The 26,178-nt window shown below is 45.1% G+C and overlaps 1 protein-coding gene across 1 annotated transcript in view; it reads right to left on the bottom strand.

Moving 5' to 3' along the window:
• The window catches only part of LOC134513383 (gamma-aminobutyric acid receptor subunit rho-2), a 35,817-nt gene that overhangs the window by 5,213 nt on the left and 4,426 nt on the right, over nt 1-26,178 (bottom strand). Inside the window, exons 2-7 of the mRNA XM_063329993.1 lie at nt 22,210-22,316; nt 11,627-11,694; nt 7,169-7,392; nt 3,333-3,415; nt 1,610-1,750; nt 1,216-1,368 (exon numbers count right to left, since the gene is read on the bottom strand). Of these exons, the coding sequence (XP_063186063.1) occupies nt 1,216-1,368; nt 1,610-1,750; nt 3,333-3,415; nt 7,169-7,392; nt 11,627-11,694; nt 22,210-22,316 (776 nt within the window). The remainder of the gene's footprint in view (nt 1-1,215; nt 1,369-1,609; nt 1,751-3,332; nt 3,416-7,168; nt 7,393-11,626; nt 11,695-22,209; nt 22,317-26,178) is intronic.

Genomic DNA, 26,178 nt, shown 5'->3' with positions numbered 1-26,178 from the left:
GCGTGGCTCTCCAAGTGAGACAAACTTGTGGGGCTAAAACACTGTTTTTATGCTGTTGGCATCGGAAGCCTTACACATTAACATTCAGAGGTTTTTCCTATCACATTTTTGCCTTCCTCTAACCTATGCATGGAATGATGAACAAATTGTCTCTCTTTAGAATCATAGAATCATTTAGGTTGGAAAAGACCTTAATGATCATCGAGTCCAACCGTCAACCTAGTACTACCAAATCCACCACTAAACCATGTTCCATTTTTATGCTCAGCTGAAAGAATTCCCTCCACTCCTGACACAGACAAAGCTCCTCCTGATGGGTTTTAGATGTCCAGAGAGGCAGGTTGGTGTGTGCAGGACTTTCAAGCAGCTCCTTCTTTGTGTTCCCACTCCCTCAAATGAGAGACCTCCCTGCCCCAGAAACACTGGACCGTCAGCGAGAGGCACCCTTGGGAGAGGAGAAACCCAACCTCCAATTCACCTCGGGGCTGGTGGCCTCTCATCCACAGCACTGCAGATGTGAGAGGAAAGGCATGTTTCCTTCACTGCCCCACTGTTGTCCAAGGCCTGATGTTACAGACATGCCCTGAGTGTCCCCAGGGGTACAACAGATGGAGGGACACGTAATAGGACAAGATCCTTTGCTGCCTTTCTTTCCCAGCTTTGTGAAGATGTGCCACATTGGTGCCCCCCAGGCAGCCTGGAGAAAGCCACCGGCCACAGCACCGCGCCAGCTGGTTGGGAAGACACATACCTGGGCTGGGTCACCCTCTGTGGCAGCTGGGACATGGCAGGATCCTGCTCACGAAAGGCACTCATGAAAATTGTCACAGAAGCTTTTAACTCCCTGTAGGTGCCTAAACTCCTATGAAACTCTACCCTCCCCAATGGCAATGCGTGTCTCAGAACTGCAGGGCTGGACAACAGGGAATAATCTTGATTCACTGACTCATAAAGACTGAAACCTCTCTTCTCTGCCCAACTTTATTTTTAAAACCACAGCCCTTTCTGTCCTGAGCTAAGTACAGATCAGGAGGATTGCTTAGTGATAAAGGACTTGAAACAAACTCCAAGTTTGACATTATATTAATCATCAGATAAAACAAACATTTGCTTGCCCAATATCTTTAACCATCAAAATGAACAGTTCCCTTTCCTGTCAAAACAGTCGCGTTCAAAGATTTTCACGCAGTCATGGCTTGTTGCAGCTGCTCTCACCCAAAGAGACTCTGGCAGGAACTGCTCGGCGATCGATCCAGAAGGACACCCAGGACAACATGACCATGAGGGTGGCAGGGAAGTAGGTTTGGAGCAAGAAGAAGAAGATGTGTCGGCGTAAAGTGAAGTTTATGTAGAGGCGATTGTACCAACCTTTGGGAGGGGAGGAAAGACAGAATCAGTGAGAACAGCCGAGATGGTAGGCACAGAGAGACAATATCTTTCTTTTGATTTTTTTTTATTTCTAAAGCATAGTGAAAAGACAAACTGGTCTTTCAAAACATGTATTGTCCAGACTGTAGAGACTGCATTTCAGTGACATATAATCCCAAGAGCTCTCTCACAAGTAGTTAATACGGCATTAGCTTTAGCAATAAATCGGAAAAGGCCATACCCGTGCTACTGTAGAAAGCCAGTCTTGATGTAGTGTGGAATTTTTGGATCAAAAACTGAGACAAAGAAATCTTTTCATCAGTTTTCAGAGATTCATTCCCATTTTTCCAATACAGCATCAGATCTTCATCAGTGTAAGCATCTTAGGAAAGAAGAAAACACAATGTGATATGACTTTATCTTGGAGGGGAAGCAGAAGTTAATAGATCCAGACAAAATTAATAAACACAAAAGCATCTTTGGCATGAAATAATGCCACAAATAAGTTTTCTAACAACAGTGAGTTGAAAAGATCTTGCCGTATGATGTACCATGACAACAATAACAACAACAAAAATCCAGATCACCCTGATTCAGCGAAACACACCCTCTTTTTACTCCACACTGACGAAATCACAGCTAGAATGGTACTTTTCTGAGCATCACATATCAAAAATCATAGACAAGTAATTGCTAAATGATAAGAGTAACTCAGGAAATAGTCATGGGTAAAATGGCTGAATTGAGAGGAAGGAGGAAACACAGAGGCACCTCAAACTATAAAAACAAAAGCGACACGTGTGATTCAAAGCAAAAGTCTAGAAATACTTGAAGAGGGTAAAAGAAAAACTTAAAGAATTAGTTCGCATGCTAGGTAGCAGGAATGGGGAATGAAAACAGTGTTATCAAGATGGTCAGGGGGCTGGAGCACGTGGCATAAGCTGAGAGGCTGGCGAAGCCGGGTTTGTTCAGCTGGAAAAAGAGGAGCCTGTGGTGGGGTCCAACTGCTGCCCTGCTGAGGGTCATACAGACGATGAAGATGGGCTTTTCTCAGGCTTTTCTCTGAGGTGCAGAATGAAAGGACAAGAGGAAAGGGATGCTAGCTGCAGCAAGGGATTTTTTTCCAAGCAGGTAAAAGGAAAATTTTTCAGGATAAGGGCTGTCAAACATTTCAATAGGTTGCACAGAAAAGTTGTGGAATGACCACTACCTTGGAGATGTTCAAAACCCAGTTGGACACAGCCTTTAACAACCCACTCTAGAGCTCCCTGCTCTGAGCAGGGTGTTGGAGCAGCTGACCTCAAGATCAACCTAAAGCTCTCCTCCCAGTCTAAATTACCCAATGACTCTGTGATCCTGTTGTTTATAGAGGAAAATTTCAGTTAAATAGCTGGGAAGACCTCAAAACAACTAGATTGTTAGCCTTGGCACACCCTGCAGAAAGTTTACAGAACAGTCATGAAAATCTTACTCTTTAAATCAATTTGTCTGCAGAATAACTCCTTCCCAAAGAAGCCGACCCCAAGTCGCAGTGTTTGCATGATCAGAATTATATCATACATAAACCCCTTTGGTGACAAAGTTTAGAGAACATTAACAATCGTTACACTCAACTTTTTACTACGCCACTTGAAAGCATCACCTTCCTGTCACAAGCCATGAACAGTGCAAAACTTCTCCCCCAGATTTCTCATCAGCAAGCTGCTGAGAACCAGTATATATTGAACATTTCTGTTGGTGTTTTTTTTTGAAAGTGCCATCTACTAAATGCTTTCCTTGCAAATTCCCGCCTTGCAGCATAAGGGCTAGACACACAACACAGGAAGTTAATAAAAAGACTCCAAATAACTCTGGTGAGCTTTTCTTTCAGGCTCTAAAATAGACTGTAAGGTGAAATGCCTCCGGTCTATGTGTGTGCAGCCAGCCATGGAGCATGTCTAGCTAGAAACATAGACACAACGTACAGCTTTCCAGCTCCAGAGAACACGTCTGAGAGTCCAGGGGGAAGCGGCTGAAGTCCATGTTACACATTGCTGTCACTGTGATTCTAGAAGTCAAAAATGAGAAAGGCTGGTTTCTATGAGGAGCAATGAAGGGAGAATGTTAACACAGATAAATCATTCTGCAACTTTAAAGCCAGCAATTATGCATAATGTTAGCATAAAAATCCCCAGGAAAATGCCTTACCTATTCTCCAAGTCCAAATCCAAGTGAGGTGGATACACAGACACTCCAAAGGCAGCTGTAATTTCAATACCTACCAGGAAACTAAAGTTCTGTCTTGGACATTACTGTAATACTAATGTCAGTACAGATACTTCCACCATGTTTTATATCCAACTATTTCCCTACAAGACAACAACATAAAATAACTTCAGCATTTACACTTGAAGGTTGCCTCATGTCCAGTTTAATTGAGGTTTCCTCATTTTCTCCATTGCTCAGTTCCCTCCACAGTCACCCCAACAACAGCCCAATCCTGAGGAACACGACCAGCCTTAATACAAGCCACAACGTTCCTCCGGTGTATACATTATTAAGGCAAAAGCAGTTTCTTGCAATCCTTGATCAAATTCTTTTACTCCGGGGGCTGTTTTTCTGGGGCAGGGAGTGTAAAACAGGTGCAGCTGTTTTTCAACAAGTGAGATTTGCCTCTCTTAAGTTTGTGTCTTAGGTAAGGAGCTGCAGCAATCACAGCTCCCAGTTTTAAATGAGTCCAGTTGTGCACATTACGTAACGAGTCTTCCAGTGGGTCACTGAACTTTTCTCTTGTGGACAGATTTGCCGTGGAGCTCCCGATTTAGTAGGGGCAAATCATCTGTGAGTCATCATTTCAGAGGCCGACTTATGTTGTCCGTGACCATTTTCTAGATTCGTTGCAGATGTTGATAAAGAACTTTTCTTCTGTTCAAGGGATTGTGATCCAAATCCTACTCTGACCTACACACTCATCGCCCCTGAAAAGCACACGCTGTTCATTTTGACTATAAAACTAAAGCAGAATTTTGCCGCGTGAGCTAAACTTAAAGAAGGGTTTTGGGGATATGCTCCAGAAAGTATATTGTAGCAATGACCCCCCGTAGTTGGGTGTAGCCTTTAAACGTTGCATGACTCGGTCTCATTATAGTGTTCTATTTTCTTTCCTGGGGGTTACTTAAACTGTGGCACAACCTGTGGTCATAAACAATTTGTTAGTCAGGGGCAGCACAGAAACTCAGCTCGTCAATAAAATATTCCTCAACTCAAGCCCTGTGCCAACCCCATGCAGATATCTCAAGACATCTTGGCATATCATGGAGGACATTTCCAATGCCACTGGACACCCATGCTTGGACAGCCGGATCACATTCTGAGTGTCCTAAACACCAACAGGGCCCAATATCATGTAGATTCTTGCTCTCCTTGGATTTTATGAATCAAAGTACCCTTTTAACTCTTGTGCAGTCAGCTGTGGTTACTCACATCCTTCTCTCTCGTGTGGTAACATAAGAAAGTCACATCACCTCCTTGACAGCTCACAGAAAATTTTGGAAGTAAAAACTCTGCATGTGCGCAAATGAGCAGAGCTAATGTTTTCTATTAAAAGTACTTGTTCCTTCATTTTGGCTGTTGAGCACTGCTAACTAGTAGTGTGACGCTGGCTTCAGCACATGAGAAGTGCGGGACGTGAGCAATGGAAACCAATATTTAGCTGTTCCTAAATGTTTAGTCAAGATGAGATTTTCATCATTAAGGCCATGCAAAACAAAGTGGCTATGTGGTGCATACTCTCTTTCTTACACACCCACACTTTTCTTTGTGATTTTAATAATTTGTCCAGGTTTTTTTAAATAAATTAATTAGAATTATACTTGGACTATGAAACCAGTGAACTTTAGAGCCCTCTGGTTCGGTAGGATATTGTCCTACTTGGGACAATATCATCCACTATGCTCATTCTTCAAAGAGAAATAGCGTCCTGAATCAAACTTTATAAAAAACCTTTCCTTGTTTTTGGAAATTATTTTACCATAGCTTAAGTGAATAAGTTCCAGAAAAATCCTAAAACAGAAATCCTTGTGTTTGTTACAAAACATTCAAAGGTCACTGTACACTGAGAGCAAGTTTTCTGTCCTGGGGAAATGTTCTTTTGTCTGAGCTCTCAAGTTTTTCTCCTCTGGCAGTGTGTTTTCTCTGCATCTCTTTTTACATTCTTCTGAAGGAAATGAAATCTGCTGGGATGCTGATGTGAGCAGCCACAAAGGTGTCCTGGTTAGAAGGGGAAAATCACTGAGCAAAAGAAAACATCCACTGAAAAATACTGTCAGAGAAAGGCCTGCCAGCCCGGGAAGCTGCAGCATCCTTGAGAAGTGCTGCCACCCTCTTTGAAGTGCAGCTGGGTACACAGGAACCTGAAACATCCTGAGATACCATCAACAAGCACAAAAACAAAGGACTGTAACAGCAATTTATTGTCTGAATAGGTGGAAAACAGTCTGGAAAATAAAAATTGGTCTGAAAGAACAAAACCCATCATCATCTATTGACCGTTTCAGGTGAAAAATAGAAATGAACAGCACCTATTGGCTGCTTGAAGTGGTGGTGTCCTGCATCCTTTTATACCTCTTTGGTTAAGGAGGACTTAATTTTTAGCCAAAATGGAGCCTCTCTCTCTGAGAACTTCCTGTGCTGCATGTACTTTTCCATTCCTAAACAGGTTGAATTCACTGCGTGAACTTTCTGCCAGCTCTTGGACTCTCACTGGGGACGCCCGGCTGACTCCAAACCTTGTGACACGGAGCATCGCTGAAGTGAGACTCTGTCTGTTGTCGCGTTGATCCCCCTCTGGGCCTACTTTTGGGGCTGTTTTGGTTTGTCCTCCCACCACTAGGATAATTTTGTTCACTTGATGACAGTTTCACTTGGTACCAGTATTATACATCCATATAAGCATATCCATCGTAAGTATATCTGCTGTTATATTGTCGATGAGTTGCCCCACTAATGATAAATTTGTAGTAACCTGTAATAGTATATACCTACTTGGTTATTGCTGTTATTGGCTGTTGCTATATGATTTACTGATGCTATATTATTGATCGCTGACAGTAATTTGTAAAGTCATGATACATACATACTCACTTTATTAATCATAGGTATACTTGCTAGTGGTGATTTTTGTGGTATTTTTGGAATCTGTAATAAGGTAGAGAAGTTTTGAGGACAAAGCCTCCATGTCCTTGTGTATTACAGAATCCTGCAAACCCACAGTCACGATCTCTGTACACCCGCAGGCCGGGTAGCCCTTTAGGTCATGACAGACACACATCAGGATTCTTCCAGCCGACAAACCTGCTAGAAAATCAGGGACTACAGGGGGCCTTTAATGCTGCCATTTCATAAATAAACTAAACTTAAACCTTTACATCAACATGAAAATGAAAAAAAAAAAAAGTTTTTCTAGACAAACAGGAAGCAAAATAGGATAATTATAGAGGTCACCATCTGGTATATCAGCAGCTTCCAGTTTAATCGCACACTGACCCCGGGATGAACATTCCCGCTTGACTAAGCCCTCCTCTGACTGCAAAGAATTAGGGAAACGTTTCCTCCCAGGAGAAGATTATCCTGTTACTGCCCACAGCATGGGTTCTCGCAGCTTCCTGTGAAGCGTCTTGTACTGGCCACGCTGGAAACAGGTTTCTGCATCAGCAGTGGGAGTAGGAGGGTTGGCAGTAGCAGTCCTGGTCGTCACCAAAGCCACACTGGGAGCAAAATTGACAGTGAAGCCCCGGGGGGTGTCCAGGAGCAGTGCCGTTACCTCATGCTGTAGAGGACATGACCATCGGGGAACACTCGCAGCATGATGTTGTCCGTGGTGGTGTCGTGAGTGAAGGACCTTTTGGAGTGCACAAAGAAGACGTCGGGGACCCAGATCTTCTTCACCAGCCTGCCATCAAAGGTCATGCTCTTGTTGGTGGTGCTGGGAAACGAGAGACGCTCATCCCTCCAGTAGTGCCTTAAGTACAGAGTCATAGTGAAATCCTTCACGAAAAAGGAAGAGAAACAGAGAGAGGTCTGTCAGAGTTGGTTTCTACACCTAGGAAACGCCAGAAATAAAACTCACTTCTACCAAGAAGATGAGATCCCTCCCCTCTCAACTCCTGTTTCTTCCCTAGACCAGTGCTCTTTGTGAATAGATTTTCCTGACAAAATTATTTCAGACAAAAAAAAAAAATAAACGCCTAATCAATGTGTTACAGTATTTAGTAATGTTCAGTCCTAAAAGGTGTATAAATATTCCCTGAGAGCAGCACTGCCCTGCAGAAATGATTCTTCCATCCCAGCAAAATTATCTTGTAGGACTACGGTATCAATAACATGTTCAAGAAGGAAAAACTTTCAGAATTACCTTAATGATCAGGCTAAAGACTAAGCAATTTATCCCCAAAAGAACTAAATTGTTACAAACAGCAACCAAGTGAGGGAACCATTTTTCCTACTGTACAAGTGTATAAATAAAGCTCTCTTTTAAGCTCATTGAGGGGGCAGGAGCTTCAGTTACACAAAGGAAAACATCTGTTTGTTGATCCCAACCTGGCAGCTGCTGCTTTCAGAGCGGAGTTTACTCTCTCATGCTGTGAGATCAAATACAGTCATTTTCTTTATATTCCCAATTAAGCCAGTGGTTACAGGAGCCGCAGCTGCCAAGCCCGGGCAGGCAGCAACGCAGGCTGGGATCTCTTTCTAACCACTTGGCAACTGCTTTCTAAAACCACCATCACCACCTCATTTTGCTTTCCCGATGACAAACCATCGGTTAACCCAACTCTCCATTTCAAAGGGCTGCCCTGGCAACAGTCTCACATTGCCAATAGGTTTTTCCATTAATTTGTCAAAGAATTCCCCAGCGCCAGCCCTTGCCTTGCTGTCCTGCATGGGGCAGAGCTGGCCAGACACCTCCCTCTCTGACCATGGCAGGGACCTGCCAGAAGGGACACTTCTGCTCACCCACCTGCAGGTCCCCGCCTTGGCAGACTGGTCCCAGCCTCCATCCCTGCTCCCCCCAGGGATGCTGCCAGATCCTGTTCCCTACTGGACACTGGCCACCTTCCTCTTCCAGCTACAGTCCCAAAGAAACTCTTCTAGCGACTGCTGCTACCAGCAGGGCTGAGGTTGCAACCTGGCTGGAGAAGTCAACATCAGGGGCTGGATGAGGAAAGCACATCAGCTTGACTGGAGCTGGGGAAAAGGAAAGCAGGGAAGAGGCGTAACTGATGGTTTCTTAGGAGTTAGTGCCACTTACACCAGAAGGAAAAAAAGGGGTAAAAATATGGTTGGCTATTCAGGGTGAACAGCTCTGACCAGCCCTCTGGCCGTGGTGCAAGAGGAGGGCCAGGCAGCCTAAGGCTGCAGAATGCCTCTGGGCAGCTCCATCATGGGAGCACAGGGACCAACGTGGCATCCGCCAGGCACCCCCGGCGTGACTTACAGCCACCACAGTGGGGCACAGAGACTGCCTGCAGGGACAGCGTGGGAAGGGCTGTCCTTCCCAGGTGTGGCCCTTTCCCCATCCCGCCAGGCAGGAGCCCTCTCCTCCCTCGCCTTCTGCGCCCTTCTCTCTCCAAACAGGCCCCCAATGGCCAACACACAAGTTGGCCAATGGCGACCAAGTGCTGCCAACATCAAGCCCGAGTGGCAGCTGGCACAGCTTCTAGGCACAAAATCCAACTTATGGATGTTTTCTCATGGACTGAGTCAAAGGAGGCAATTTGCAATCACTTGTTCCGTTCTGACCAGCACACGTACTGGTTACAAACCAAGAAAAGGCATTTATTTCACCATTCATGAGCAGGAAAATCCCTTAGGAAACAAGTTTTACAATGAGTGAGAGAACGATGGTACCTGCTGGAGGCACGGTGAATGAGCGTGCACAAATGCTTCACTTCTGGCAGCACATTTCATGTTTGTGCCGTGCTCCGGGCAGCCTTGAGAGCATCCCCCACCCGTGCACACAGCAGCAGCCAGCTTCAGTGTGCTGCCTCTTTGGGACACCAGGTGCCTGTTGAAGCAGCGGTAGCCAAATGCTTCCTGACCAAGGGTACCCAGTTTCCAAGGCCACTAACCCTTCAGAGCAGTTTGAAAGTCCTGCCTGCAGCTCTGCTCTGCAGCGGGGAGCCGAAGAGGCTAGTCTGGTGCAGGCACAGTGTTATGGTTTGAGAAACCCATAACAATTTATTGTCGTTTAGACAATTATTCTCTCACCTGATGAACCCTCCCCAACCAGGAAGGAGAATCGGGGAAAACAAGGAAACACGAGGGTTGAAATATAAATAGATTTAATAGGATAAGACTAAACAATTAATAATATTAAAGAACCATATATATATATGGTGTATATATATATAGGTATATATAAAATATACAAGGATTATACTCAGCCAATGCTATCAGCAGGAAGCTGTGCACTCCCCGCAGGGGACAGCAAATGTGGGACACTGCAAGCGCTACGGCTCCGGGAGGAAGAGAAGGGCTCAGGGGTCTGGCACCGGGGCAAGGAGTTCTCCGGATCACCACCATCAAGGGAGAGAGCACCACGCAGCAAACATTCTAATTTAGATGGAATGTGACGTTCATGGTATGAAATAATCCTGTTGGCAGCTTGGGTCAAGTGCCCGGGTCTCGCTCCTCCTCATCCCTGCACCTGGCAAGGCTTGAAAACACCGAGACCTTGAATCCCATGTGGCCTAGCTGGCTATAAAGTAAATATTTTCATGAATTCAGACACTGGAGTCTTCTAAAAGTGTAGTTTTCCCAAGCATTAGAAGATAAATTAGTCCTGTGTCGCTCAAACCAGGACACACAGCCAACCTGGCTCCCCTGGCTGTGCTTCCTGCCCGCTCTCCTCTCCGTGAACACCCACGCTGGGCCAAACTGCTGGAAAACCAAACCAGCATATCCCAGGCTGATCTGGGAGACCGTTCTTCTGCCCCAAATACAAATCAGCAACTGCTGTGGAAAGTACTTGTCCTGTGCTGGGAAAATAGGACTGCAGAGCTGTCTACAGCAAAGGGAGGGAGAGCTGCCCTCAGAGCTTCCTGATGGGCAAGACTTTTGTTGAAATCAGATGCTCCTGACAGAAAGCATTGCAAGTTATTTATTTGCACTAATTGGGTCTTTTTGCGGCTACGACATTCTCTTGATACATTAGAGCAGCAAGTCTCCTTGCGACAGCCATTGCCCGCACTGAAAGCTCCCTCCCACCCGCTTCATTGCAGGCATCCCCCCAGGCCCCCTCTTCCAATATTCAGGCAGGCGAGCTCCCTTCTTTTAATGATAGATGGTATTGCACCACAATAAAAATTCATCAGCCTAAAGCTCTTCCTTTAAGTCTTCATGTCTTGCCTAGACCAGAGAAGGTGCCCAAAAGCAGGGAGGAAAAGGCAGAAGGAGGAAGGAATCAAGAAGCTTCCGCTTCTCCTCTATGTTCCCCTTTCCACTTCTCTTTCCAGTGTTTTAATTCCATTTCCTATAGTTTGGAAAAAAAAAAGACAAACCCAAACCAAAAAAGCAAACCCACCCCAAAACCAAGCAAGAAAATGCTTGTGAACACTCTTTTCACTGGAAACACCTTGAAACCTGTTGAGGGTTAACAACGGCATGTATTTCCTCCTGTTTTTTAATTAATTAAAAAATAAAGTAAATCACAATTGAACTTGGTGCAAATCTCCTGAACAGCATCATCAGTGACTGAAAGACTATTCCCTCACACCAAATTCCAGTTGTGCAGAGGCAGCCCAGGCTCCCCCCTGGCAGCCCCTCAGTGAGGTTACTCCCAGTGATGAAGGAGCAGGAGCGGCTCCTTCTCATCTACATTGCCCACTTAATTTTCTAACGCACCTCCCAGAATTACGCATTTAAAACAAATGGACTCAACGGTTCCCTAAGGAAGAAAACTCCTACAGTTAAGCGCAGCTTATGTGAACTTCACCATATATCTTCAAATCTTCTTAAGCAGCCATTTCTATTTTCGGTTGTGATAGATCCTTCATAGCACTGATTTTTCCCCCACTTAAGGCCCCTTTTTCCTTCATACTTTTAATCTTTATCTGAAGATCACCCGATTTTATCAAGTCTCAGGTTCTGAGTATCAACCTCTTTGCATTTGCCAAATGCTGCCATTACTTTCCTCTGACCAATAATTTGACATCCATAGATTTCCAGTGGGAGGGACTTTTTATGACTAGGAATAATTGAGGCTTAAAAGAGGATTACGTACCATGTCAACCTCAGAAATACTGTCCAAGCTTTCAACTTGCACATCCACCCCAACAGGAATTGCAGGGCCTGTAGGAGAATGAGATTTAGATATGTAAATAACTGTTCTTTTACATCATTTGCATTTAATTAGCACTATAAGGTAGCATGCAAAACATTTCTGAGCTTATGCTATACTTTTCTATCCATGATTCTTCATGAGGGGGCTGATGGAAGAGTCAGTGAATAACCATGTAAGGCCCCTTCTGAAACACTGAATTATCTTGCCCTTGGCAAGCACTGCAATGTTGACACTGCCCAGCTAATCCAGAGCTTGGATGAAACATTTGCATATGTTTCTAAAAGCTGAGCCATCCCATCATAAATTTTAGGCCTTTATGAACAAGTGTGGCTGCAAGAACAGGGGACTGAGAAGAAGAAACTGCGAGTAAAGAACTCTGCCTCGCGGGCTTCTCATTTCTTATCAACAAGACAAGCTACATTAAACTCTCAAGAGCCCATCACCATTTTCTTTCATATACCCATTGATGATGTTAAGAGTTTTCCACAGCAGTTTTAAAATTAGCAATCAGAAAATTCACAAAGAAAATTCATACTCCTCTATAACTAGAAACCCTATATCAAAATTTCACCGTAGACTGCTGCTCATTAGTGAAGAGGACCTCCTCAGGTTACTCACGTTCCATATAGTGTGTCCTTATACAGCTTTTTTTCACCTTTTCCAGTGCACTGAGGAGGTAAGTGCCTACAGAGATGTGCCCACCAAGGCAGGTCAGCTGGAACTGCTGAGGAACAGTCCAGGTGGATCCACTGTTACGTTGAGCTCTCAGTGTGTGGCAGTGGGTCTCACAGGGCTTGTGCCGATGCGCGTACCTAGAGCGTACCTCCAGCCTGGCCACTGTCAGCGAGACAGACTGCTCTGCTGACATGTCTGGGACTTGCCCTGCAGAAATGAATTTTCCGAGGACCATAGTGGCTTCCATGAAGGTTTGCAAAGATTTTTAGCACCTAGGTCTTGAACCTGATTAGCAGTTGGATGGTATTTAAGAGGCACCACAGTCCCTTTGTAGACCCAGACCCATATCTGCGCAGTGCCATGCAGTACTTAGCTACAGTAGCATCTTCTTCAAGACCACATCCAAGCTCTGAATGCACCGTAAGCCTAAGAAGGCAGCAGAACTGCTGTTTTGAGACCGCAGAGCGCTTTTGCAAGCTGCCATCCATCCTGCTTCTGTACCTGCAGCGGCACACACAGAGTCACACCCATCTTCAGGGCTTTTGAACACAACCTTGCATTTTCCTCTGCTGGAGGAGAAAGAAGCACCAACTTGGCTTTGGTAGGGAAAGGGTAATCACAAAGCCCATGAGACAAGCTGATTACTGGGACTGGCCCCGATACAGGTTTTGCTAGGGCTTTGGTAAGCCAGCCTCACCGAATTAGAGCAGAGCGTGCTGACGGTGACACTGTCCCCCTTCCACCCGCCCTGTCCATCAGCGGCTGTGCTGGGTACAGGCACCCTGAAGCGAACCCTGTGGAGCAGGGCCAGGGTCCTCGGCACCACCAATTCCAATTTAAGTGACTGTTGCCCCCAGCAATGAAGCTGAAACGTGGCTAACCCAGCACTTTTAGATGACTCCTAGATGCTTACAGACACCTACCTGTCACGTTCAGATGCAGAGCTGCGCAATTCATGCTTAAAAAAAATGCCAGCAAACATTTCCTCACTCCTATTTGTGTCTTGCTGGTGTCTGTCCAAGCTGAAGGGTGTTTGCAGGAAGATTTACTTGGGGAGAAATTTCAATTAATCAGCACTGGCATGTTTCCCAGGAGCCTAGAGACTTTGGTAAGATTTTTCACTCTAATGACATGAGCCCATCTTGCTCCCTGTTATAAGGAGGCCAAGGAAATTCTCACCATGTTGGTGTTCAGTTCCCCTTCTCCCAGGTATTCCCCAAAACTGGGAAAAGCCACAAAGCCCGAGACTGCACCCACTGATGAAATGCAGACATGCTGCCACAACCATGCCCAGCAGCGGGGCTGAGAAGTGCTGAAGATTTTTTTCCTCTTGCACACAGGGCTTCACAACACAGGGGTGCTCGTTCAGCAGGCCAGAACGGCCCTCAGCCCCCTGCCCGAACTACACAGGGAATGACTTTCAGCAAAGGGTGAAGTTGCATAGAGGAGTAGACCGAGCTTGTGATGGGACCTTCTACAAGGCTCTTCAGCTCACAGAATATTAACCCAGCCAAAACCAACAGTAGCAGCAGCAATTGGACTATTTTCTTCCAAATCAGTGACTTGAATCAGGCCAGGGAAAGACCTGTCAGGTGGCTGAGTTGGCCACCAGGGCCGGGGGAGACAGGCAGGGAGGAGGACGGCAGGTCAGAGAGCCCTCAGCTTTTGGTCACCCCAGCTCAGCTCGTCAGGAGCCAGTTCCTGCCTGCTGGGCCAGGAAACGTGCTCCGTTCCTACTGATCTGGCTACAGGATGCAACCATTCATCAGACAGTAGATTCCTTCTCAGACCATTGTAACTTATCAAAGAGAGGCAAATCCGTGGCAAAATCACAGATATCTTTTCCTTGTCAGCCTTGCCGTGCATCCTTTCTTTTAACTGGCCCCTTGCTCCAGGAGGAGACATCGCAAGATGTGTCCTTCCTAATCTACAATCCAGCATTCAGCAGACAATGACTAGCACACGGCCCTTCTGTCACCCCACAAATCCATCACCTTCTGGTTTGACCAGAGGAATTAGCGGCTTCATTAAGTGGAAATATTGTGGCAATAGCTTTGCAGTATTCTGCTCCCCTTCGTCCTTGTCAGTTGAGTGGTTGTGGAATATGACAAGATCTAACAAGCAAATCAGCTTATAGAGTGCTGTTTTTAAGGAGGTGGTTTGTTACTTACGGTTCTTTCAGTTGATCCAATAAGTGATGCTACATCTCACTACATACCCTGCCCATCTTACATACAGTATTTGAAAGCAGTTCCTTTTCAATCAGAAATCACTCTGTGAGTTTACACCTTGGTTGCAGCCACACTTCCTTCTACTCTCTATGATTATTTAGGACATTGATGAAAAAGAAGTTAAACAACGCCTAAAGAAAAAATTTCTATATGACATTCCTCCAGCTTAGTAAAGCTTGCTTTGTTGTTGTTTTTTTTTTAAACAAGGCAGTGAAAAGTACTGTATCTGTGGTAATAACAAGTTGACATGCAGTATTATCAACAGGGAACCAACACAGTGCCCTGTTGGTAGCCAATTAGCCTTTCTTTGCTCAGATATCTCGTGAAGTCACACATGGTGGTCAAGAAGAGCCTAAGCAATGACTGAAATATTTATCTATTCCCTTAATGTCTTTAAATAACCTCATAGCTCTTCAGCGTAGACATGTTTGTGATACTTGGGCCTCTGCTACAGCAAGGCTCAATGCTCGGAGTAAGTCACTTCAGAAAGGCTCCACGGTCCAACACAGCCCACGTCAGGGCAGGCACAAGGCTGGCCTCAGCACTGCCTCTGGCCCTTGCCAGAGAAGGCATTTGTAACTAATACTATTTGTTGTCACACACAGCTGTTGACATCGCAGTCGCGCCCGCAGTGCTTCCAAACAGCCGCGTCACGGGAGGCACAGTGCGAAGAGAGAAGGCACGGCCCCTGCCAGGGCGGCTTCTCAGCGCAATCAGGGTGTGCTGGAAGAGGAAGGCAGCAGCCTGCCGTGGTACTTCCCACTGCATCTCCCCGGTGCCCAGGGGCTGCGTGCCCACCACGTGATGGGCAGCCCCCCCTTCAGCTTCCAGACTGCAAGAGACACTCTCCGTGTATCACTGCTTAATTTAGCCTTGATTCAGGAAATCAAAACCAATCCAAAGTCTATTTACTGCTGCAATTTCCACGCCTGTCTGAACACTAATCAGAGACTAAAAAAAAAAAAAAAACCAAACCAAAAAACAAACCAAAAACAAAAGCAAAACCACAAAAAACAAAACCACAAAAAGAAGATCACTCTCAAGTTGGCATTTGTCCCTCTCTCCTGTTCCTTCCCTATCTGCTCTTGAAGATAAAATACCATGTCCATATTCTTATTTTCATGTTCCTGCACCAAATGCTCAGTTTGACTCCCAGATAACCAGCAGTTACCTCATTGCAAGGACAAGGTCTAAAGTTCATTCTAGAGCTGCCATGAAGCTTTATTAAATCCCAAATAAAGGGTGTTCAGTGTGAAGCTGGGTGGTCTGGAAAGCCCCTGAGAGAAGAGGCCTGAGGTTGGGTTATGTGTCTTGCACATCAATGACACTGCTTTTACTTTTTTCTTTTCTGCAATTAATCACAAATTTGAGGGATGATAAAACAGTGAGTATAAGAGAGAGAGGGAGAATTCATTTGAGCCCTGGACTCAAACATGAAGTTCTTAATACAGACAGTATGAAGATGAGACTGTAAAACTTACTTATCAGTGGAAATACTTACCCTGCCTTTCTTGGGCAAATTCCTACTATAATCAGCAGGAGAAATCACTGCTTTTCCCTTCTGCCTGCTCCTCACTCAGCACCTGGGGCTGAGGCAATGAGAAAGCGCAGGAATAGGGATGAGGGCATGTTGAGACACTGACACCCTTTGGAGGAGGCTTGGCCAAGAGGTTGGGCTGAGCAGGGAAGAGTGGGTGAAGGGCCAGTGGGGACAGCCCAAATGTTACTGATCTCCAACTCCTGCTTTAGACAATGAGCATAACTGATAACGATAATGATAATTGCATATTCACTTGGCCCATCACACTTCGATACTTCTACTAAGATGCAGTTCGGCAGAGGCACTTGATGCGAGGAACATTGTACATGCATGCACTGTCTGAAGCAAAAAACAGAAGTCCCATAAAGAAATGCCCTCTTTAAACCACAGAAACAAACCCTGGGTTTCCTTAAAGGTCATCTTGGCTACAGCACATACGATTGAATCAAACGGCTGTTGATCAGTCACAGAAAGTTGTCAAGAGATGTTTGATCTCTCTAATCCTTGGAGTCAGTCGGGAACTGCTAGATTTTTAATCCCGTTCCTCTGGAAACTAAACTGTTCGACCACTGGGACTGCAGATGCTTTGGCAAATTCCCCATCAAATGCCACTAGGGATGAGCAAACAGAAAAAAATCTCTTTATTGAGAGGGAGCAGAGGATGAGGAAGGTGTGAATGGGAAGGAAAAAGAACAGCTGAGATGGTGTCTGACACACTGAGCAGGTAGACAGAGGACAAGAAACCCAGATAACAGCACTGAATGTAAAAAAGCCCTCATCGACTAGCTTTTTCTTGTCATAAACGATATTTTATCAATATTCATTTTTTCTTCAGAGAGAGGAAATACAGAAGGATCAGCTTGGAGAATTACAAGCGGGAAAAGACCTGAATACTGAACACTGGAGAAATCTCAAACCTCAGGTTCCTCTCTAGGATGGGATCCTCACTGCTGGATGGGAAGCTACACGGATCCCTGTGAAAGCTGTGGATTTGGCTGAGAAGAGGAAGCGGTGCTGCTTTGCTCAAAGACTGCAGGCCAGCAAAGCTTTTCAGCTCATACTTTCAGGTCTCTGAAAAGTGTCATCCAAATTCATGGAATTATTCAAATTAAGCATGAGCTCAAGTATTTATAGATCAAGGTCCAGAGAGAAATTGTACAACCTTCAACTGAAGCATTTCTTCCAGAAACAGCAAACACGTCAACATCCATTATCTCCATCACTGTCCACAGCAGTATCTTGCAGAACACAAATCCTAATTCAGCAGGACTGACACAACCAGAAAGCAAAACCTGGAATCTTAAAAAGCTTCATAAAAGTCACGGACTTCCACTTAAAACACAGAAACTAACATATCAATAAACTATTCCCCTTGCACCTCAGACACAGCACAGTGGCAGCTTCCAAGTAAGCTCAAGACACTCACACAGTCATTAGCAAATCTGATGACATAAAAATTAGAAATGGAAAATATTTTTTCATTTTGAGGGAGATATATTATATTCGCATGCTGAGAGAGGATTTAAGTGACCTGAAGCACAACCCGAGGCTGATGGGAGCACTTCTACTTTCTCTCTTGTATTAGGCAGTAGCCTAATTTAGCTAGCCCCACAATTTCTGTATGGGACTTAGAAGTGATACGACAGAGCACCCTCGCACCTTCTCACTGTAAAGGTACCACCTTCTGAAACTGCATCAGCAACATCTTCTTTCTCTAAATTCCTGCATGTCAGTGTCTTTGCCTCAAACAACTGAACTTGGGTATTAAAAAGATAATCAGGGACCAGCCTGATTTGTGGCTGGCCACCAAGGTGTTTGTGGCTTTATAGGTCTTTATTCCTTTGCCAAGTTCACAACCCAGTGTCCTGAGAATCAGCAGTAAGAGTCCTCCCTCGTTTCTCTTCCCTCTGCAGTGAGCTGCTCTGTTTTGTGACCTGCTCTTCAGTAGAAAGACACATTCGACTTAGGTGCTGCATATAGAAAAGATGCATTACAAATTACCTTTAGAGAAGACTCACTTTGCATCTGCATTCAGTGGTTGTACATACAGAACAGATGGATCCAACAAGTCTCCATTTTGTGTGGGTTCTGACACTGAGAAGGCTTTGTGGCTTGTTTCACCTTGCAAAAACTCCAGTTTGAATACTAAACTCTGTCCCAGGTTGAATGGAACATCTGGTCTGGAGCTAAACCCTCCGGGGAACCCAGGAGGTTTCCACAAGTCCCCTTCAGGAATGACTTCAGAAGGTGCCCAACATTAAAGCCTGTCGCATCCCAGCGTGTTTTGGCACCTAAAAGCACCCACTGAGGAGCAGCCAGTAAAGCTGCAAAGGGTGAGTCCGTTCCCAGTCAGAAACAGGTGCTGAATATAAACATGGTTTTTATTTTTTAACACTGCAGCAGGTTTTGGAAGACAGGGAAGAGCGTGCTACCGTGAAAATGCCTGGAGTCAGTTCTCCACTCCAACTCTGAGACTAAAGCTTCGCGACATCTCTTTAATATTTTCTCTTTGGCTGTGATTTCAAAGGCTCACTGGTTTTCTCTGAGACAGTCTCCCTGTCCCCTCATCTATCTTTGAAGGAGTGAGGCAGATGTAGGCCCCGAGATAAAAATATCTGCATAGGAAACAAGCAGGTTTGAGACTTTCTTTGCTGCCAGATATTTTGTGCACGCCCAGAGAGCCTTGCAAAAGTCCGTAAGAAAGCCCACGTCTGCAAAGGGCGAAAGAGCCTTCAGTGTTTCTGCATGAGTGTGTGTGTGCAAATATATACATATTATTTATTTTTTTAATGAAAGTATATGTGTTTGGGACCTCTTAGGTGTGGGCAGCTTGCAGGCAGCCACCACCAGGATGCTCTCCTCAGCTGCCACATGGCTGTGGAGAGCTTCATTCCTCTGCATCCCACTGACGGCTGGTCATCGAGGGAGAAGCAAGTTTTATTCCAGCCCTTGATACTAACCCTAAGGGAACTACTTATGCTTCATTCACCCCACCATTCATCCATCCACCCTGACAAAAATACCGCCCAGAAAGGGCAGCGAGGACCAGCTGACATTAGGCTATTGGGCTATGAAGAAATATAATAAAAGTACAGCATTAGGTTGTTCCTCAGCGAAGAAGATACAGCTATTTTAAGTATCAACTAAAGCTGCTTATTCACAAGCTCCCTGTAAAATACGAGATGTCATAGATGAAATGCTTAAAATGGATGTTTAAGGAAGGCAGCAAAATAAACATTTACATAATCTTTAAATATTAATATTTGTAAATAATACCTGAACATCTGCTGGCTAGAACAAAGTCGCTGACATGGAGATAACTCCCTAAGGGCTAAAACAAACACAGTCTATTTTCGCTTATGTAGGCTACTTTGAACATCAGCAAAGTAAAAATCTCTGTCATTACCACCGTAGCCAATAGCCTGTCTCTAATGGGCTGAGAGCAGGCAAGACAACCGTGCTCACTGGGCTGTTAATAACACAACTTACACAACACTTGCTTGCTCACTTGCTCTTTACAAAGATACTTTTTCTTGAAAAAAACCTTCACCTTTCTCTAATTTCACCTTGCAGAACCCCAGACTGCTCTGGCCAGTGGTCACAGCTGTGGTGGGCTGGCAGCTTGATGACTGGGCTCTGCAGACCAACAAGAGTCACCGTGGCCACAGTAAAGCAGCTGCAGACCCCATCCCCTTTTTAGCTTAAAGTTGTAGACTAGTCTACCAAAAATATTGAGTCATGGAATTGCCTAGGTTGGAAGGGACCTTTCAGATCATCGAGTCCAACCGTTGAAGGTTAACAGCTGCCCATTATTCCCCCAAGCTTGAGAACCATCGCTTTTACAGTACTGGGTTTCTTTATAGTCTAACGTCACTCACAATCTCCTTATGATACTATTTATGTTTTCCAGAGATGAGTTGCCTTTCCCACCTGCGCCATAACATCAAAGTGCCAATGCAATGCCATGGGGCTGGACTCTCCCTTAGACCATGAGCTGCTCTTAGAAAGCAGAGACGGTCTTAGGGCAGTGAGCAGTTACACACACATCCCATGAGCTCCTCTACTCCGCTTCAGGAGTACAAAAGCCTTTTTCTCCTGTGCGGGTCAGACCACATCAGTGTGACTGGCATTGCCACAGGAAAAAAACTGGAAGGACTCACAGGGCGTAGCAAATCACTGTGACTGCCCGATGAATGACATACAGAAGAAAATGTAAGGATCGCCTCTTACCAGGCTTTTGTTTCCTTTCCTTTATATATTCTTTTTGGTCAGGCTTATCATCTGTCACTAGAAATACACTGCGTAATTCTGCAGCTGCGCAAGAACCTGTAGCACCCGAGCCACCTCCATGCATGTGAATCAGGCTTTCCAAGGCTGGAGCCTCGACAAAGCTGTCGCCGTGTTTTGTTCTTTACCACATGCAACTTTAACGCAACTATCCTAACACCCCATCTTTGTCCCAGGTAGCTCTACAAGATAAGGAGGTTTTGAGCAAAAATTACAGAAACACCATGTTTTTCCTTTACAGAAAGTCACCTTCTCACTGAAGGCTGTTAGGATATTCCTCAATTTTATAAAGGTTACTCCAAGTTTTTAGGTTTTAGCAGTATCCTAATGCCTGTGATGGGAGCTATCATGGGAAACAAGACAAGGAAATTAAAATGCAGTTCCATTAGCACCGGAGGAGTAACCATGTAACTAAGTGTGTCTTCTCAGTGGGAACTGTGCACAAAGGTGTTCCTCATGGGCTCTGTGACACTGATAAAAATAGTAAAAATTTGGTCTGTTTACATAAATACAGTGCAGTGGTGACACTGGACATGAAAACCTAAACTGTCAGTGCAACAGAACAAAACCCCTCAGCTTCCCCAAAAAGCACAGGCATCATGTCCCTGGCATACAACCAACTAGGGGAAAAAAGAAAAAAAATCACAGTGGCTCCCCAGCTATCTCCAACCGAGTCGAGGGAAGGAGTCCAGATCTCCTCCCAGAGAATCCCTGACATACCACTGACATCCCACCCCATCAACCCCAGGGGCCAGCAGGTATTTTGGCCAGAGTGGTGACACCGAGGAGAGAGTGGTGCTTCCAGTCTGTCCACATCAGGCATTCAGAAGTCATCAGCCAAACTGCAAAAAAATGAGGTTGGCTTAAAAAAAAAAATAATCTGAAAAACCAACATGGCACCACAATCTTTAATGATTTGGGTTTCTAAAGATTCAACGCACATGCTTTGAGGCTTTTCTCTGCTACCTAGATTACCAAGATTCTCTCTCTGACGCTGACATTGATTTTTGCCCCACCAAAGGGAAAGCTCCATCCCATCCCTTTGGGAAGAGCAGAGTTTGTCACTGACTTCACTGGCCGCGAAAACCATTTACTGTTAAACCCAACTCTACTCAACCCAGAGCCACCAAGACAAATAGGGATCCCATAGCTGCACTCTCTCTGAGCTGGCTATTTTTCTTTGCTTGTTCTATTCCCTTGCATTTTAATATGATGAAATACAGCTTGGATGGCCGCCCCCACTGAGACCAGTTCAGCGGTGACTGCTGTCTCGTGAGCTGGCAAAAGGCAAGCATTTGGGATTCCCCTCCTTCCCACCGCTGTAATGTACAAGCTGGGCATGGTCCTGTCCATTCAGAGCCTGCAACTGCATACGATGCACACTCTACCTGGCCCAGGGGCTGCCAGCCTGGGGTCCTGTGTGCTTTCCAATCTAAGCCTGACTCCACACTTTGCTTCTCCCCTCTCATTTGCTCCAGGAGAGCCGCTGGAATGAGCAAGCTCACCTCCTGACCGGACTAGAGGTAAGCAGGGATGGTCTTCAGCACAAGAAGCACCATCTTCTCTTCTCAGAGAGAAAAGGAACAATTCCAGCACAGGCACCAGCCTGGCAGTAAGGAGTGAAAATGGTCAGAGGAAAACGTATTTGCAGCCAGATTATTATATGATAGTGGTTCCTTCCCACTGGTACAGCTGGCCAGAGGCTTTTTTTTTTTTTTAATAATTACATGATTGTTTAGATGAGTTTTTATTAGATGAGCGTGAAATCAAGTGAACTGTTTTATTCTCACCTCCAAAAGCCGGCCGCATGGTGAAGTCATGGTCATCAACCCTGAGAAGCTGCTCCGTCTTTCCTCTCCAAGTTTTGGTCACGTCATGATTCTTCTTATAGATGTGACTGCAAAAGACAGTGAAAGCGTTGGTCTGACGTTCCTGTGGCCCAAGCAGCACTCTGCAACCGACTTCTGCCTGCCCCATTTCAGAGCCGCAGGACCAGCAGCTTTGTGGGCACAGACCCATGGAGGGAAGCGGGGCTGCTGCCAGCACCACGGCGTAGGTACCTGCTTGGCTGGGTACCAGGGTGATATTATCAGGAGAAAGATCTTTCTGACGGTGGTCACTCAATGTCATATGCTATTCTGAGACTACCTATCTGCCCCACGAAGTACCAGCAGTTTGTCTGCACTTGCTTTGCCTTTTAACAATGACAAAAATCACCCATTTCCCCGCACAGGAATGGCTGGAGGCAAAAGTTTAGCCTCTAACTGCTTGCTGCAGGGGGAGGTTGTGTTTCTCTGCAGAGGTCGGGGCTGCTGACAAAGCTCTCCACTTCGCAGTCCCCGGTATTGCCTCTGCTCCTGAAAAGCTGCAAGTGGAGAAGAATGATCCTGCTGTGTCTGCTTGGCTTTAACCATCAGGGAAAGGCCTAAGTACCAATAAATGTTCAATCAAATCTCTCTACTCAAAGTATGGCGGGGGGGAATCAAATTAAAAATCCAATAAAACTTTGGATTGCGTGCTGTATGAGGAAATAGTATGGAAAACCCTGACGGTATTACAACGCCATCCTGTAAATCGATGGCACGGCCTCGCTGAAATGCCAAGCTCTGATCAATTAGTTTAAAAATCATCAAACAGTAAATAGCACACAAGAGAGTTGCTAAGAACAAATCTGTGGCTGCAGAGGCTCCACAGGGCTGGTGGGGGACACCGACGCTGCCTTAGGAAGAAAACAGAGGTTTTCAGGAATTTCCTGAGCCTGGGATTACGTTTAATAGCCAGAGTTTAACCATCAGTTCATGCCCAGTCCTTCAGGTACATGACGGATGATTCCGAATTTACAGACAGAGGTCTGTCATTTAATTTTTAATCAATTTAACCCATTTACAAAGATTTTTGTATAGAGCTATTTTTAATGACAGGCAGTCTACACAGCCTTTGAAATGCATAACTCTTTTTGTCAATTTAATCCAAAAGCAAGACCAAGGTTGTTTGAAAAAAAAAAAAACCAAACAAACCCATACTTTACAACAGTGCGTGACAACAGCTATGCTGGTATCTTCTGACCCTTTCCGGTGGGTTTCCCATGCCGCCCCCACCACTCTTTGGCATAGGAAGTATCTCATTATCTGCAGCAAAGGTGAATAGAGCCGCCGGTGCCTTTGCAGAGCTGAAGGATGCTCTGGACACTCCTGCCCATCGGGCGCCTTTTCTGACAATCTGATCACCAGTATCTGGTAAATCCTCCCTGATGTACTTTTGGTCTTTAGCACTTCTGATCATAGCTTGGGGGGGGGTTCTTTCAGCTTTATGTACTTTCTGCAACTCGCCACTATTCATTTATAAGCCGCACATCTCTTTTTTTGCCATGTTTTTCATGTATAATTTTATTGCTGTTTACATGTGGGATGAGTTTGATAAAACTGTCTTTTGTGACAACTTGTTCCTGTTTATACAGGAGAGCAGGTGACAGGTATCAACTAAAGTTTCTGTAAAGGCTTCTCCATTATTGCCCTAAATTTTTTGATATATTTTTCTTTCCAGCCACTTTTAGTCAGAACTGTTCTTGATTGCATGAGATAGATCTTTTTTTCTTATTGCCAAATACATCAAAGAAAATTAAATTTTGATGGCATGAGAAATCACAGGTAATAGCAGAGCAGGACTCAAAAAAGCAGTGGGTATCTATGCAGGTGTTCAGACCTTCCCAGAGCAAGATAAAGAACTTATAAAATTGGAAACAATTGTCATGCTGTAAGGCATAAGGCAATGGCCAAGTGGTGAGCCTGAAAGGAAACATGATTCCCGACCGGAGCATGGTGCAGCTGCCGGCAGCCAGGGTCCGTGAGGTTTCTGCACCTCCCTCTGGAAAATTCAGTGTTGACTTTGGTCACAAGAAAATGGTATCTCATAGTCATGGGACATCGGCTCCTATTATCCCATTTTCTGTCAGGATTTGGTCAATATTTCTACAGCTTCAATGAAAATCTTACTGCATTTCAGTATATTCTCTGGGGAAAAAACCCAAAACACATTAGTTGAAGGTGCCATTAACTTTGTTTTTCTAACCAGTAAAATATATGACTGATGCAAAGGTGCCCGAGAAGATAAATGAAAAAGAGAAGGTGCAATAACAGTTTATGACTGCCATAACAATTAACTCGCTCCTAGATGAGCATTCCAAATTTATTCTCTCCATTACTCTATCAGCGTACCCCACATAGATGTGTATCTTTAATATTAATGTACACAGATCACATGGGATCAGATTCGATCGAGAACTTTCTGATAAGTTGGGAACATCAAGATCTCGATTTTGGGGAGGTCTCCTTCCATTGCCTGTTCGGGCCACCAATTCAAGGGCTTGACAAGTCCCAGTTGCCCAAGAGGCCCTGGTAGCTCCATAAAAAGACAGGTCTATCTGGTTTACATGAATGGCTGCACCGGTCCCTATTGTTCCCAAAGCCACAGGGGAGAGAGACTCTGTTGCCCCACATCTGGATATAACATGCTCCACACTTACACATCTGTGGTTTTACACCTGAAGCGAGAAAGAACGGAAAGTGACTTTCCTTGCCAGATTTCTAGAAAAAAAAACCCTAAATCATATCCTGGAAAATGATGGACACAAACTCAGAGGATGCACACAATCACTGTTATTATACAGATTAGGAAAATTTCACGGTCACACGCCTAACACACCTTATCATCTGTTGCTTAGGATCCCCCATTTTTGCTTGGTTTTGGTAAAGTACGGGTTTTAACCAGAAAAAAACGCCAAATCTGTTCTATGGTTTTGCATGTTTTCAGTTTATTAAAGATGAATGCAGAATACATTCGTTCTTTGCAGCAATAAATGGTACCTCTTTTTTAGCAAGTGTATCCCAAGCCCTGCACTCTTTGCTTCTCCCTACATCTATCCAGCCCAAAACCAAGAGCAGTAACACAAGCAGAAGGTAAAATGTCTCGCAAAGGGAGCTGAAGAGGCAGGAGGAGGCATGACTGCCGAAGAGACAGGGCTGAACGCAGGCAGGCTGGGGAGGAAGCAGTGTGGAGGCTCGAACATCTCACACTCTACACCGGCAACTGCACAGCTACTACAAAGTCAGAGGGGGCAACATTTGTAACAGCAGAGAAGTCGAAATGGCAAACATGAAGACGTGGAGCACGCAGCCAAGATAAGGCATGAGGTTTGCTTCTGAGACCTGTCATTTTTGTGTGTGCATGGCTGTCCCTGCTTTTGTTTCATGCTGGTATTTGGCCCTGCTACGGTGTCGGTGAAAAAAAATCTCAGGAGACATCAAACCTTGCAGAACTAGAGGCTGTGCAATGCCCTGGACTTGAACCCCAGGTGAGCAAGAGAATCACATGTAGCGGTCCCTCAGCATTATCAACTCTGAAGGTAGTCTTAAAATAACTCTGTATTTCTATCACAGCATTTACCAATGACCAGCTACTGAAAAAAATTAGTATTTTCTCAGCAGAGTAAACAAAGCCAAAATGCTGAACAAATCACAGAATGGTAGGGTTGGAAGGGACCTCTGGAGATCATCTAGTCCAACATCCCTGCCAGAGCAGGGTCACCTAGAGCAGGTTGCACAGGAACGCATCCAGGCGGGTTTTGAATGTCTCCAGAGTTGGAGACTCCACCACCTCTCTGGGCAGCCTGTTCCAGTGCTCTGCCACCCTCAAAGTAAAGTTCCTCCTCATGTTTAGGTGGAACTTCCTATGCTCAAGTTTGTGCCCATTACCTCTTGTCC

The sequence above is a fragment of the Chroicocephalus ridibundus genome, chromosome 3, assembly GCF_963924245.1.
Source record: "Chroicocephalus ridibundus chromosome 3, bChrRid1.1, whole genome shotgun sequence".
NCBI classification, from domain to species: Eukaryota; Metazoa; Chordata; class Aves; order Charadriiformes; family Laridae; genus Chroicocephalus; species Chroicocephalus ridibundus.
Note: the sequence above shows the minus strand (reverse complement) of the source record. Positions and strands in the feature narration are given on the sequence as shown.